Source organism: Diceros bicornis, chromosome 34 (assembly GCF_020826845.1).
Source record: "Diceros bicornis minor isolate mBicDic1 chromosome 34, mDicBic1.mat.cur, whole genome shotgun sequence".
NCBI classification, from domain to species: Eukaryota; Metazoa; Chordata; class Mammalia; order Perissodactyla; family Rhinocerotidae; genus Diceros; species Diceros bicornis.
Genome location: NC_080773.1, coordinates 6,497,734 through 6,511,071, shown reverse-complemented (window position 1 = coordinate 6,511,071; position 13,338 = coordinate 6,497,734). Strand labels below are relative to the sequence as shown.

Here is a 13,338-nt window from a genome sequence, read left to right as displayed (position 1 = left end):
GGGAGCATCAGAGAATAGTGAACGTGAGGAAAATTCTGGAAAAAAAAGGGAGCAAGACCAGAGGAGAAGAGGACCCCTTATTTCTGTTTATGATACAACACAAGTCCCAGGCTCGCCCCAAGTTGAGTGTATTCAGAACAGACCCAAAGCAGCAGCAGGCCAAAGACCCGGAAACTGAGCTCACACTGCAATCAACACTTGCAGAGAGTGAGACAGAATCTGAGGTGTGCTGAAACAAATAACAAAAACAACAAAATCAACTTTCTCCAGGGGATTTTAACAGAAACCAGTCTCTCACCACAATGTTCAAAATATCTAGAATACAATCCAAAATTACTCGACATACAAAGAACCAGGAAAATCAGATCAACTGTCCAGGGAAAAGATAATCCATAGATGCCAACCCCAAGATGGCTCAGATGTGGGAATTGTCAAACACTTTAAAGCAGCTATTACAACCCTGTTCCATAGGGAAAGGAAAGGTGAGCACTCTTGAATGGAACAATAAAAGTTCTCAGCAAAGGGGGGTGACGTCAGCATCACAGCAGAGTGAGCTTCCCCCACTGAATTCTCCCCCTCTAAGACACGACAAAAAGGACATTCACATTCCAAGAGAAGTTAATCAAACAACACAAGGGATGTCTGAGGGACCCATGCAGCCATACACCTGAGGACTCAGGTGCTGGAATCCCCAGAGAAAGTGGAAGGAGGTAAGAGGAGATCCCTTCCTTCCCCAAGGACTGCGACCCTGAGACTGAGACCACATGGCTCTCGGGCGGGGGGAGGGGTGGCTCTTTGCAGGAAAACCGGCACTCTCCAAGATCCCTCACAGCCCAGGGGAAACTCCCCTACAGAGGGAGCAGAACTGTTTGGGGGGTACCTTCGACAAGCTAGCACTTCAGGAGACCAAAGAGTAAGAGTGAAGCAAGAAACCCCTGGGATCGGGGAGGCAAAAGTTAAGAGCCTCTCCCCATCCGCCCACGTGCACTTTAGCACAGCAGCCCTGTAGCCTCAGCTCAGTGGTGCTTCAGCTCAGTGCTGGCCCCAGTGCCAGTGGCGGCGGCGTGCCCGTGCCCTGGCCCCAGCAGCTGCAGCTCCCTGGCACCCCGGCCCCAGCAGCTCTGGTGTGCCACGCCCCAGGCCCAGTGGCCCAGCCCCAGCTGCATCAGCTCGACCGAGCTCAGGCTCCAGCTGCTTTGGGACCAGCTACTTCAGCCCAGCCACGCTCCAGCTCCAGCTTCTCCAGCCCAGCTGTGCTCTAGCTTCAGCTCTAGCTTCTTTGGCCCAGCCATGCTCCAACTACAGCTCCTTCAACCCAGCTGCGCTCCAGCTCCAGCGGTTCCCACGCTCCAGCTCCAGCTGCTTCCACTCAGCCACGCTGAGGCTTGGCCACACTCCAGCTCTGGCTTCTTCGGCTCACCAGCGCCCGAGCTCCAGCTGCTTCATCCTAGCTGCATTCCAGTCCCAGATGTTCCTGCACTCCAGCTCTAGCTGTTCCCCCACTCCAGCCCTGGCAGCCTCTGCTCAGTCACGCTTCAGCTCAGCCACGCTTCAGCTCAGCTGTGGGACAGGCAGAGCGCCTGTGGATCGAGGCAGGCACACAATACACAGCTCTTGACCCCCACCCAAAGGTGGCAGGGGGAAACTGCGACCAGATATTCTCAGTATGAGGAAAAATAAGCCAATGCTGACAGGCACTATGCAAAAATACACTAAATCTCCAGACCAGAAGGAGAATGACAAGCACCCAGAAATCAACCCTGAAAGCACAGAAATGTATAACGTTAATGACGGAGAATTCAAATTAGCTATCATAAAAAAGCTCAACAAAACACAAGAAAATATAGATAGACAATTCAATGAAATCAAGAATTTCTTCACAAAAGATATTGAAACTATAAAGAAAAACCAGAGGCCGGCCCGGTGGCACAAGCAGGTAAGTGCGTCCACTCCGCTGTGGTGGCCCGGGGTTTGCTGGTTTGGATCCCGGGCATGCACCAATGCACTGCTTGGCAAGCCACGCTGTGGTAGCATCCCATACAAAGTGGAGGAAGATGGGCACAGATGTTAGCCCAGGGCCAATCTTCCTCAGCAAAAAAAGAGGAGGATTGAAAGATGTTAGCACAGGGCTGATCTCCTCAACAAAAAAAAAAAAGAAAAACCAATCAGAAATCTTAGAGATGAAAAACATAATGGAGGAGATAAAGACAAATCTGGAAGCCTTAAGCATCAGAGCTGACAATATGGAGAAAAGAATTAGCAATATTGAGGACAGCAATGCAGAAATGCTCCAGATGGAGGAGGAAAGAGAACTAAGACTAAAAAGAAATAAAGAAACTCTCTGAGAAATATCCAACTCAATTAGGAAATCCAACATAAGGATTATAGGTATTCTAGAGGAAGAAGAGAAGGAAAAAGGAGCAGAGAAACTGTTCAAAGAAATAATAGCTGAGAACTTCCCAAACCTGGGAAAGGAGCTGGAACTATCAGTGAATGAAATCAATAGATCTCCTAGCTATATCAACATGAAAAGATCCTCTCCAAGGCATATAGTAGTAAATCTGACAAAAGTCAATGACAAAGAAAAAATATCAAGGGCAGCTAGACAAAAAAAAAAAAAAAGTACAAAAGAATTCCTATCAGGCTCTCAGTCAATTTCTTTTTTTTTTAATAATTTTATTTATTTATTTATTTTTCCCCCAAAGCCCCAGTATATAGTTCTATGTCACAGCTGCACATCCTTCTAGTTGCTGTATGTGGGATGCAGCCTCAGCATGGCCGAAGAAGCAGTGCATCGGTGTGCACCTGGGATCCGAACCCGGGCCGCCAGCAGCGGAGCGCGCGCACTTAACCACTAAGCCACAGGGCCGGCCCACAGCGAATTTCTTGACAGAAACTTTACAGGCTAGGAGAGAGCAGAACGATATTTTCAAAATCTGAATGACAAATACTTTCAGCCAAGAATACTCAGTAGAAATATCCTTCAGATATGATGGAGAAATCATAACTATCCCTGAAGAACAAAAGCTAAGGGAGTTCATTGCCACAAGATCCCCACTACAAGAATTTCTCAAGAAGGCCCTCACGCCTGAGGAAAAAAAAGAGAAAAGGGATACAAAGTTTTGTACAAGGAGAAAAATAGGTAGACAAAACCAGAAAAATTACAGGTCTCTATCACAATAGATTAGCAAACACTTAATTATAAAACAAAAGATCAAGAGAAGGAAAACACCAAAAATAAATATGACTTCAACACTTTAAACAAAAACTCACAAGACAGGATGGACTAAGTGGTGACAACAATAACTTAGAAGGGGAAGAGAAGAGGGAGGGAATCAACTTAGTCTAAGGAAATAAGAGGCCATCAGAAAATGGACTATCACACCCATGAGATTTTTTATACAAACCTCATGGTAACCACTAAACAAATAATCAGAACAGAGTCACACACGAAAAATAAAGAGAAAACTAAGAGAATCACCATACAGAACTACCAAACTGAATTGGTAGTCTGAAAGACATGGGACAAGAAACAAAAGAAATGCAAAAGAACTGGAAAATGAGCGATAAAAATAGCAACATTAAGCCCTCATATATCAATAATTACCCTAAATGTAAATGGACTGAACTCTCCAACCCAAAAGACACAGAGTGGTGGGATGGATTAAAAAACAAGACCCAACAATATGCTGCCTCCAGGAAACAAATCTCAGCTCTAAAGACAAACAAGCTCAGAGTGAAAGGATGGAAGACAATACTCCAAGCTAACGGCAAACAAAAGAAAGCAGGTGTTGCCATACTTATATCAGACAAAGTTGTCTCCAAGATAAAACAGGTAATGAGAGACAAAGAGGGGGGCAAAATATAATGATAAAAAGGGCACTCCATCAAGAAGACATATCACTTATAAATATATATGCACCCAACACAGGAGAACCAAAGTACATAAAACAACTATTAACAAACCTAAAAGGAGATATTAACAACAACACAATAATAGTAGGGGATCTTAACACCTCACTTACCTCAATGGATAGATCTCCAGACAGAAAGTCAACAAGGAAACAATGGAAAACTTGATGAGATGGACTTAATAGATATACATAGAGCACTTAGAAGCATAGATATTACATATCTATGTAATAGATATACATAGAGCACATAGAAACACAACAGATTACACATTCTTCTCAAGCATGCATGGAACATTCTCAAGGACAGACCACATGTTGGGAAACAAGGCACGTCTCTATAAACTTAAGAAGATTGAAATCATAACAAGCATCTTTTCAGACCATAATGCCATGAAACTAGAAATCAGCTACAAGAAAAAAACTGGGAAAGTGACAAAGATGTGGAGACTAAACAACATGCTACTTAACAAGCAATGGATCATGGATGAAATTAAAGGAGAAATCAAAACATATCTGGAGACAAATGAAAATGAAAATATACCATACCAACTCATATGGGGTGCAGCAAAAGTAGTCCCAAGAGGGAAACTCATAGCAATACACGCCCACCTTAACAAACAAGAAAAAGCCCAAATAAGCAACCTCAAACTACACCTAACAGAATTAGAAAAAGAACAAACAAAGCCCAAAGTCAGCAGAAGGAGGGAAATACCAAAAATCAAAGCAGCAATAAATGAAATCAAAATGAAAAAAAAACAGTAGAAAGGATCAATGAAACAAAGAGCTGGTTCTTTGAGAAGATACACAAAATTGACAAACCCTTAGCCAGACTCACCAAGAAAAAAAAGAGAGAAGGCTCAAATAAATAAAATTAAAAATGAAACAGGAGAAATTACAACTGATACCACAGAAATACAAAGGATTATAAGAGAATACTATGAAAAACTATATGCCAACAAATTGGACAATCTAGAAGAAATGGAAAAATTCTTCGACTCATACAACCTCCCAAAACTGAATCAAGAAAAAATAGAGAATCTGAATAGACCAGTCACAAGAGACTAAAACAGTAATCAAAAACCTCCCAAAAAATAAAGTCCAGGACCAGATGGTTTGTCTGAAGAATTTTACAAAACATTCAAAGAAGATTTAATATCTATCCTTCTCAAACTATTCCAAAAAATAGAGGAAGAGGAAACACTTCCCAACACATTCTATGCGGCCAACATCACCCTGATACCAAAGCCAGGCCAGACAAGGACAATACTAAGAAGGAAAACTAAAGACCAATATTCTTGATGAATATAGATGCAAAAGTCCTCAACAAAATATTGTCAAACCAAATACAGCAATACATTACAAAGATCATACACCATGATCAAGTGGGATTTATACCAGGGACACAGGGACGGTTCAACATTTGCATCAATCAATGCAATACACTACATTAAGAATACGAGGACTAAAAACTACATGATCATCTCAATAGATGCAGAGAAGGCATTTGACAAGATCCAACATCCATTTATGAAAAAAACTCACAACAAAATGGTTACAGAAGGAAAGTACTTTAATATAATAAAGGCCATATATGACAAAGCCACAGAAACGTCATACTCAATGAGGAAAAACTGAAAGCCATTCCTCTGAAAACAGAAACAAGACCAAGGTGCCCACTCTCACCACTCTTATTCAACATAGTACTGGATGTTCTGGCCAGAGCAATTAGGCAAGAAAAAGGAATAAAAGGAATCCAAATAGGCAACGAAGAAGTGAAATTCTCGCTGTTTGCAGATGACATGATCTTATATATAGGAAACCTTAAAGAATCCACTGGAAATCTATTAGACAAAATCAACAATTACAGCAAAGTTACAGGGTACAAAATCAACTTACAGAAATCAGTTGCATTTCTATATGCCAATAATGAACTAACAGAAAGAGAACTCAAGAAGACAATCCCATTTACAATCACAACAAAAAGAACAAAATATCTAAGAATAAATTTAACCAAGGAGGTAAAAGATCTATACCATGAAAATTATAAGACATTATTGAGTGAAATCAATAATGACATAAACAAATGGAAAAATATTCCATCCACGTGGATTGGAAGAATAAACATAGTTAAAATGTCCATATTACCTAAAGCAATCTATGGATTCTATGTAATCCTAATCAGAATCCCAAGGACATTCTTCATGGAAATAGAAGAAAGAATACTAAAATTCATATGGGGCAAAAAAAGACCCCAAATAGCTAAAGGAATCCTGAGAAAAAAGAACAAAGTTGGAGGCATCACAATCCCTTACTTCAAAATATACTACACAAAGCTATGATAATAAAAACAGCACGGTACTGGTACAAAAACAGACACACAGATCAATGGAACACAATTGAAAGCCCAGAAATAAAACCACACATCTAAAGACAGCCAATCTTCGACAAAGGAGTTAAGAACATACAATGGAGAAAGGAAAGTCTCTTCAACAAATGGTGCTGGGAAAACTGGACAGCCACTTGCAAAAGAATGAAAGTAGACCATCTTTCGCCATACACAAAAATTAACTCAAAATGGATCAAAGACGTGAAGGTGAGACCTGAAACTATAAAACTCCTGGAGGAAAATATAGGTAGTACACTATTCATCACCAGTCATAAAGGGATCTTTTCGAATTCCACGTCTACTCGGACAAGGGAAACAAAAGAAAAAAAATAAACAAGTGGGACTTCATCAGATTAAAGAGCTTCTACAAGGCAAATGACACCAGGTTCAAAATGAACAGGCAACCCACCAGCTGGGAAAAAATATTTGGAAACCATATATTTGACAAGGGATTAATCTCCATAATATATAAAGAACTCACACAAATGAACAATAAAAATACAAACAAGTTGATCAAAAAACGGACAGAGGAAATGAACAGACACTTCTCCAAAGAAGATATATAGATGGCCAATAGGCACATCAAAAGATGTTCAACATCACTAATCATCAGGGAAATGCAAATTAAAACTCCACTAAGATATCATCTTATACCCATTAGAATGGCTATAATCACCAAGACAAAAAATAACAAATGTTGGAGAGGTTGTGGAGAAACGGGAACCCTAATTCACTGTTAGTGGGAATACAAACTGGTGCAGCCTCTATGGAAAACAGTATGGAGATTCCTCAAAAAATTAAAAATAGAAATACCTTATGATCCAGCTATCCCACTACTGGGTATCTACCCAATGAACCTGAAATCAACAATCCAAAGAGGCTTATGCACCACTATGTTCATTGCAGCATTATTCACTTTGGCCAAGATGTGGAAGCAACTCAAGCATCCCTCGATTGATGAGTGGATAAAGAAGATGTCGTGTGTATATATGTGTGTATATATATATATATATATATACACACACACACACACACACACACACACAATGGAATACTACTCAGCCATAAAAAACACAAAATCGTCCCATTTGCAACAACATGGATGGACCTGGATGGTATTGTGTTAAGGGAAATAAGCCAGAAAGAGAAAGACAAACACCACATGATTTCACTCATATGTGGAAGATAAACTAACACATGGACAGAGAGAACTATTTTACCAGGGGCAAGGGGGGTGAGGGGGTGGCCACAAGGGGTGAAGGCATGCATTTATACGGTGACTGACAAACAATAATGTACAACATAAATTTCACAATAAAGAAAAAAGAGTTCTCAAAGAAATATAAACTATTAAAAAAATCAAATAATTTTAAAACTGAAAAATATAATACATCAAATAAACAATTCACTGGACCCATTCAATAGCAAAATGGAGATGACAGAATAGTCAGTTAAGTTAAAGATAGATCAGTACAATTATTAATCTCAAGAAGAGCAAGGAAAAAAGGTTGAAAAAATGAACAGAGCCTTGGACCTTTTGGACAATATCAAAAGGTTTGACATTCGTCTCATCAGTCTCAAAAGGAGAGGAGAAAGAGATGAGTGCAGAAAAAATATCTGTAGAATAACAGCTGAATACATCCCAAATTTGATGAAAGACAGAAACCTACAAATGAAGAACCTTAATGAATCCCAAAGCATAAGAAACATGAGAGAAACTACAGTAAGGCACGCAGTAATTAAACTGCTCAAACCAGTAATAAACAGAAAATTTTAAAAGCAGTCAGGGGAAAAAAACATGTTGCAAACAGAGGCACAAAGAAAAAGATGACAGCAGATTTTGCATTGGGAACAATGCAAGTAAGCAGATAGTGGAGCAGTATCTTTAAAATATAGGGAAAAAAGAATTGTCACCCTAGAATTCTGTACCTAGAAAAAATGTTTTTTTTAAAAAATGAAGCTGAAATGATTTTTCATATATACAAAAGCTGAAATAATTCATCACCAGCAGACCCACAACACAATAGTAAAGGAAGTCCTTCAGGTAGAAGGAAGTGATACCAGATAGAAATCTGGATGGCTCTTCACTGATGGTAACTACGGAGAGGCAAATATATAAGATATTTTTCTTATTATTTATTTAAATTTCTCTAAAAGATAACTGACTGTTTAAATACAGATGATAATAGATTGTAGCATTTATAACAAACGTGCAAATAAAATGCATGACCACACTAGCACAAGGTCCAGGAGCAGGGAGAAATGGAGACATACTATTTTAAGATCTTACACTATATGTGAAGTGGTATAATATCCCACCCTTTCTGTGATTTCATTAACATCCCTGATATGCATCTTGATAAGGACACGGTGCCAGTCAAAGCCTTTGATACTCATCTTCAACAAACCATTCTTTGCTTTCTACCAGCTTGTACTGCCATCTGGCCCACATGTACCCATCTTTTACATCAGGACAACTTTGTTGGACCTGCCTTACCAAAACAACTTTCCCGACAAGGTAACAAGGGAACTCTATAGCCACTACCAGTTTTTGGTCAATTGTGTGGCTAACCAGTTGTCACAACGTTTTTCTTTTAAATTAATATATATTGAATTAAAATTTCCAGGGCCATTCATTTTTTTTAATTAAATATTTTCCTATCATCAATGGTATAGAACAAAGTATAAGATGGTATTATACTCAAGTTCTAGTCAATTACACTGAATTTTCAAATCATACCTTGCTGCTGGTATATCTGGGTCAGCATATATTGTTATACCTCTTTTTGTTGGCCAGTAAACTGAAGATTCAACACACTGCAAAAAAAAATGTTTTTCAGAAAGAATATGTATGCCAGCAAGATATATATTCTTGACGAACCAAATTTCCATGGGAATTATTCTCACAAACAACCATCTCAGATAATTTTCAGACAACACAGATATGGAGAGACAAAGAACTGGAAAGCTGGGTGACTACGCCATTGCTATAACCACTAGATGGAAGTGTCTAAATTGTAGGCAGCTGGAATTTCAGATAACCAGTATTTAAACTGTCCTGTAATTACTTTCACCTGTCAGGTCAAAGGGACTGGAGGGACAGGTTAGGCTTTATCTTATCTATTAGAGTGTCCCTTAATCCCAGACTTTCACACCCTGGTTAAAATGAAAATAAATACCCAATTGTGTAGAGAAGCCACTAGGCCAAGAACGAGGGCTCGTCAAGAAGGGAGCTGGAGTTATCTTGTTCTTTTGAAACAGAGCAAATATGCAAACTATATTTTTTCATGAACGAAACTATCATAGCCAAGGATTTTTTAATAGAAAACATATTTTTTGTTCCTGGTAGACTTTAAAGGAGAATATTCTAAAATTAACATTATACAAACTTTATATCTAATAACCATTTAAAAATACAACCTTATTTACATCTTTTAAAGGGAGGCACTGTTGTTTCTTTTCAGATTTGTTTTTAGGTGAATCTCTCTGTGAATCCATATTACATCTTATAGTTTTACCTGCAAAATAAAAACAGTGATAAAAAGCTATCTTAGGAAGTGTTATTAATAGAAAATAGGATAAAAAGATTATAATTTAAAAAGTATTATCATAAAATCTTAATACATAAAATCATTATGGAATAGAGCTTTGTATTAAACCTCACTTGAGGGAATTAAATTTAAAAATCTTATTTCAACTCTTATTATACATTAAAATATGTTTTAAAAATTCCTTTACTGGCTTACTAAGAATTAAACATAATTTACTTTCCCAACTGGGCAGACTATATTTTCCAGAGGGCCACAACATGTCTGGCAACACACGGGCTTTTCTCACTATGTGACAGGCACTTCTCCCATTGAGAGGGGAGCTCCATATGGCTTTTCCATGAGCCTGGGTGGGCTTATAAACAACACAGAAGTGGTGTTAGGTGACTTCTAAAGCTAGACTGCAGAAGTGCCATGTACTTATGACCTGCTCTCTTGGACGCTCGGTTCTGAAGCCCAGCCACCATGCTGTGAGGAAGCCCAAGCAACCACGCGGAAAGGCCACGAGAGGCATTTCAGATGACAGGACCAGCTGAGGTCCCAGCCCAAACTGGGAGACATGCCAGACATGTGACTGAATAAGTCTTCCAATGAATCCAACTGTTTAGTCACTACAGGCCTTCAAGTCTGCCCAGCTGAGGCCCCAGAGTCTGTGGAGCAGAGACAAACCCCTTCCTGCTGTGTCCATTCTGAATTCTGACCACAGAATCCGTGAGCATTACAAAATGGTTGTTTTACACCACTAAATACTATAAGATATTTGTTACACAGCAGTAATAACCAGAATACCAATTATAACTCAGTTTCAGGAAACGGTTCAGGATCACAGTTGTGCGTCTTACTTCTTCATAGCACAGTGGATATAGAAGATATTAGAAAACAGCTGAATTTGAATCACCAGAGGGAAGAAAAATCTAAAGCAGAGTCTTCCAAATATCTTTATCCTCTAGGCCTAAATAAGACTTCTGAAAAGTGACAGAAGTTATTTAGTGAATAATATGGATAATCAAGCTGGGTAATTACACTTGGGTCAAAACTGAAGGGTGACTTCAAAGAAAAGAAAACAAAAGAAATTCAATCCAGGGGCTGGCCCGGTGTCCTAGCGATTAAGTGCGCACACTCCACTTTGGCAGCGTGAGGGTCGCAGGTTTGGATCCCAGGCGCGCATCGACACACCGCTTGTCAAGCCATGCTGTGGCGGCGTCCCATATAAAGTGGAGGAAGATGGGCACGGATGTTAGCCCAGGGCCAATCTTCCTCAGAAAAAAGAGGAGGACTGGCATTGGATGTTAGCTCAGGGCTAATCTTCCTCACAAAAAATAAAGACAGAAAGAAAGAAAAAAAAAAACTGAGTCAAGAAACTTTAAAAAAAGAAGAAGAAATTCAATCCAGCAATCATTTATTAAGGAACTACAGAGGCAATTCTGGAAAAGTGTTCACCCTAAGTATCAATAAGAGAAACACAAACTGAAATGATGAGGTACACTTTTCATCTATTAAATAACACAAATCACTGAAATAAATAGCTAACACTGGAAATGTGACATGATATTGTAAACTGGTCTAATTGTTCTTTAAAGTAAGTTGGAGTCCATGTCATGTGATGTCGGGGTCTGGAATTACGTTCTCTCTTCACGGTGTGACAGCCAAAACTACACACTGATCTGGAGCCAGGAGTGCAGGTAGCAGATGAAATGTGCCAAAAGAAAATGTTCATACAGTATGAGCTTTCAAACAAAATCACAAAGTCCACAAAGTAGTTCAATGCCATCAATGTTAAAAAAAAAAACAAAAACACAAAGTTTTGTGAGGAGGTGGAGATTCACACCTGACAAAATGGAGATAAAACAGCAGTCTAAAAAGGACCTAAAATAAATCTATTTAAAATATCCAAGAGATAAAAAAACGAATAGTATTCACGAAACAAAACAGGTGGATATGAAAAGATAGGCAGACATAAAAAAGAACCAGTCAAAACTCTAAGCAACAAGAAACAGTCATTAAATTGAAAACCCAAAAGATGGAGTAAATACTGGGCTAGAATCAAAGAGAAAGATGGTAATTTAAAGAATTAAATTAAGAAAATCTCTCAGAAATCAGTTCAGAGAAATAAAAAAAAATACAAAAAAAAAAGCTAAGACAAATGGATGATAGAAGAAGAAACACTAATCTATGTCTAACAGATCAGGAGGAGGGAGGAAAAAAATCTTTGAAAACATTACCATCTAATACAGGCACACTTCATTTTATTGCACTTCTCAGATACTGCATCTTTTACAAGACCCTCCACCAGCAAGAAGAACACAACTCACTGAAGGCTCAGATGATGGTTAGCATTTTTAAGCAAAAAAAAATTTTTTAATTAAGGTATGTAAATTTTTTTTAGACAGGCTATTGCACACTTAAAAGACTACAGTACAGTATATAAAGTAAGTATAAACATAACTTTTTATGTTTACTGGGAAGCCAAAAAAATTCATGTAAGTCGCTTTATTGTGATGTTCGTTTTATTGTAGTGGTCTGGAACCAAACTTACAATATCTCCGAGCTGTGCCTGTACTTTTCAGAAACTCAAGTTAGACATGAATTCTGTAAGTGAAAAATTCCAAGTGTTAATAGAATAAATTTTGAACCAACCACACACATTGTAAAGAAACTGCAGAATATCAAGGATGAAGAGAAAATCTAAAAAGTCAATTGACAGAACATACCAATTACTTACAAAAGAATAATCAACAGATTGACAGATTAGAAGAAAATGAAGTAGAATTTTCAACACTGAAGGAAAATAACTAAGAATCTAGATACTGAATCCAGTTTAACTATTTCCATATTCTAACATATACTACCCATAACCCCTACTGAAAGAACTACTAAAATATGCACTTGAGGAAGAAGAAAAATAAACCAGTAGTGCAATAATAATCCTAATAATATTAATAACCAACATTTACTTACTGCTTATTATGCATCAAGAACTATTCTAAATGCTTTATATGAATTAACTAATTGAATTCTGTGTGATAGGTATCATGGAATTACTTTATTGAATCCTATATGGTACAATTACTTCCTCCTTTTTCAGATGAGGAAAACGAGGCACGGAGAGGTGAAATGACTTACCTACGTTTATTCAGCTAATAAAGAGCAGATGTGGAATTCAAACCCAAGCAGTTCAGCCCCAGAGAACTTAAAAATTGAATGTGAAATACATATGAACAATAACAAGTTAAAGCTACAATTCTAGATAATACTGAGAATCGAAATGGAAGGGGAGTTTAGAAAAGAAAAGGTAAGGTTCTTGATGTGAGAAGGATAAATACTGATTATCTTTAAACTTCGCTAGAAAAACCAAAGTATATAAAAAAATTTTAAGGCTAAGAGAAATGAAATATGATATATAAAATAGTAAAGGGGGAAGAAAGGAAAATATGATCAATTCAAAAGGATGCAGAGAACAAGCAAAAAAGGCAAAGAAAAATCATGGTCA

At 38.2% G+C, this 13,338-nt stretch overlaps 1 protein-coding gene across 2 annotated transcripts in view; it reads right to left on the bottom strand.

Moving 5' to 3' along the window:
* Nucleotides 1–13,338, bottom strand: part of TDRD12 (tudor domain containing 12) — a 108,695-nt gene that overhangs the window by 38,875 nt on the left and 56,482 nt on the right. For both annotated transcript variants that reach the window (XM_058529075.1, XM_058529074.1), the window contains 2 exons: nt 9,721–9,818; nt 9,041–9,117 (listed from right to left, as the gene is read on the bottom strand). In XM_058529075.1, coding sequence (XP_058385058.1) covers nt 9,041–9,117; nt 9,721–9,818 — 175 coding nt within the window. The remainder of the gene's footprint in view (nt 1–9,040; nt 9,118–9,720; nt 9,819–13,338) is intronic.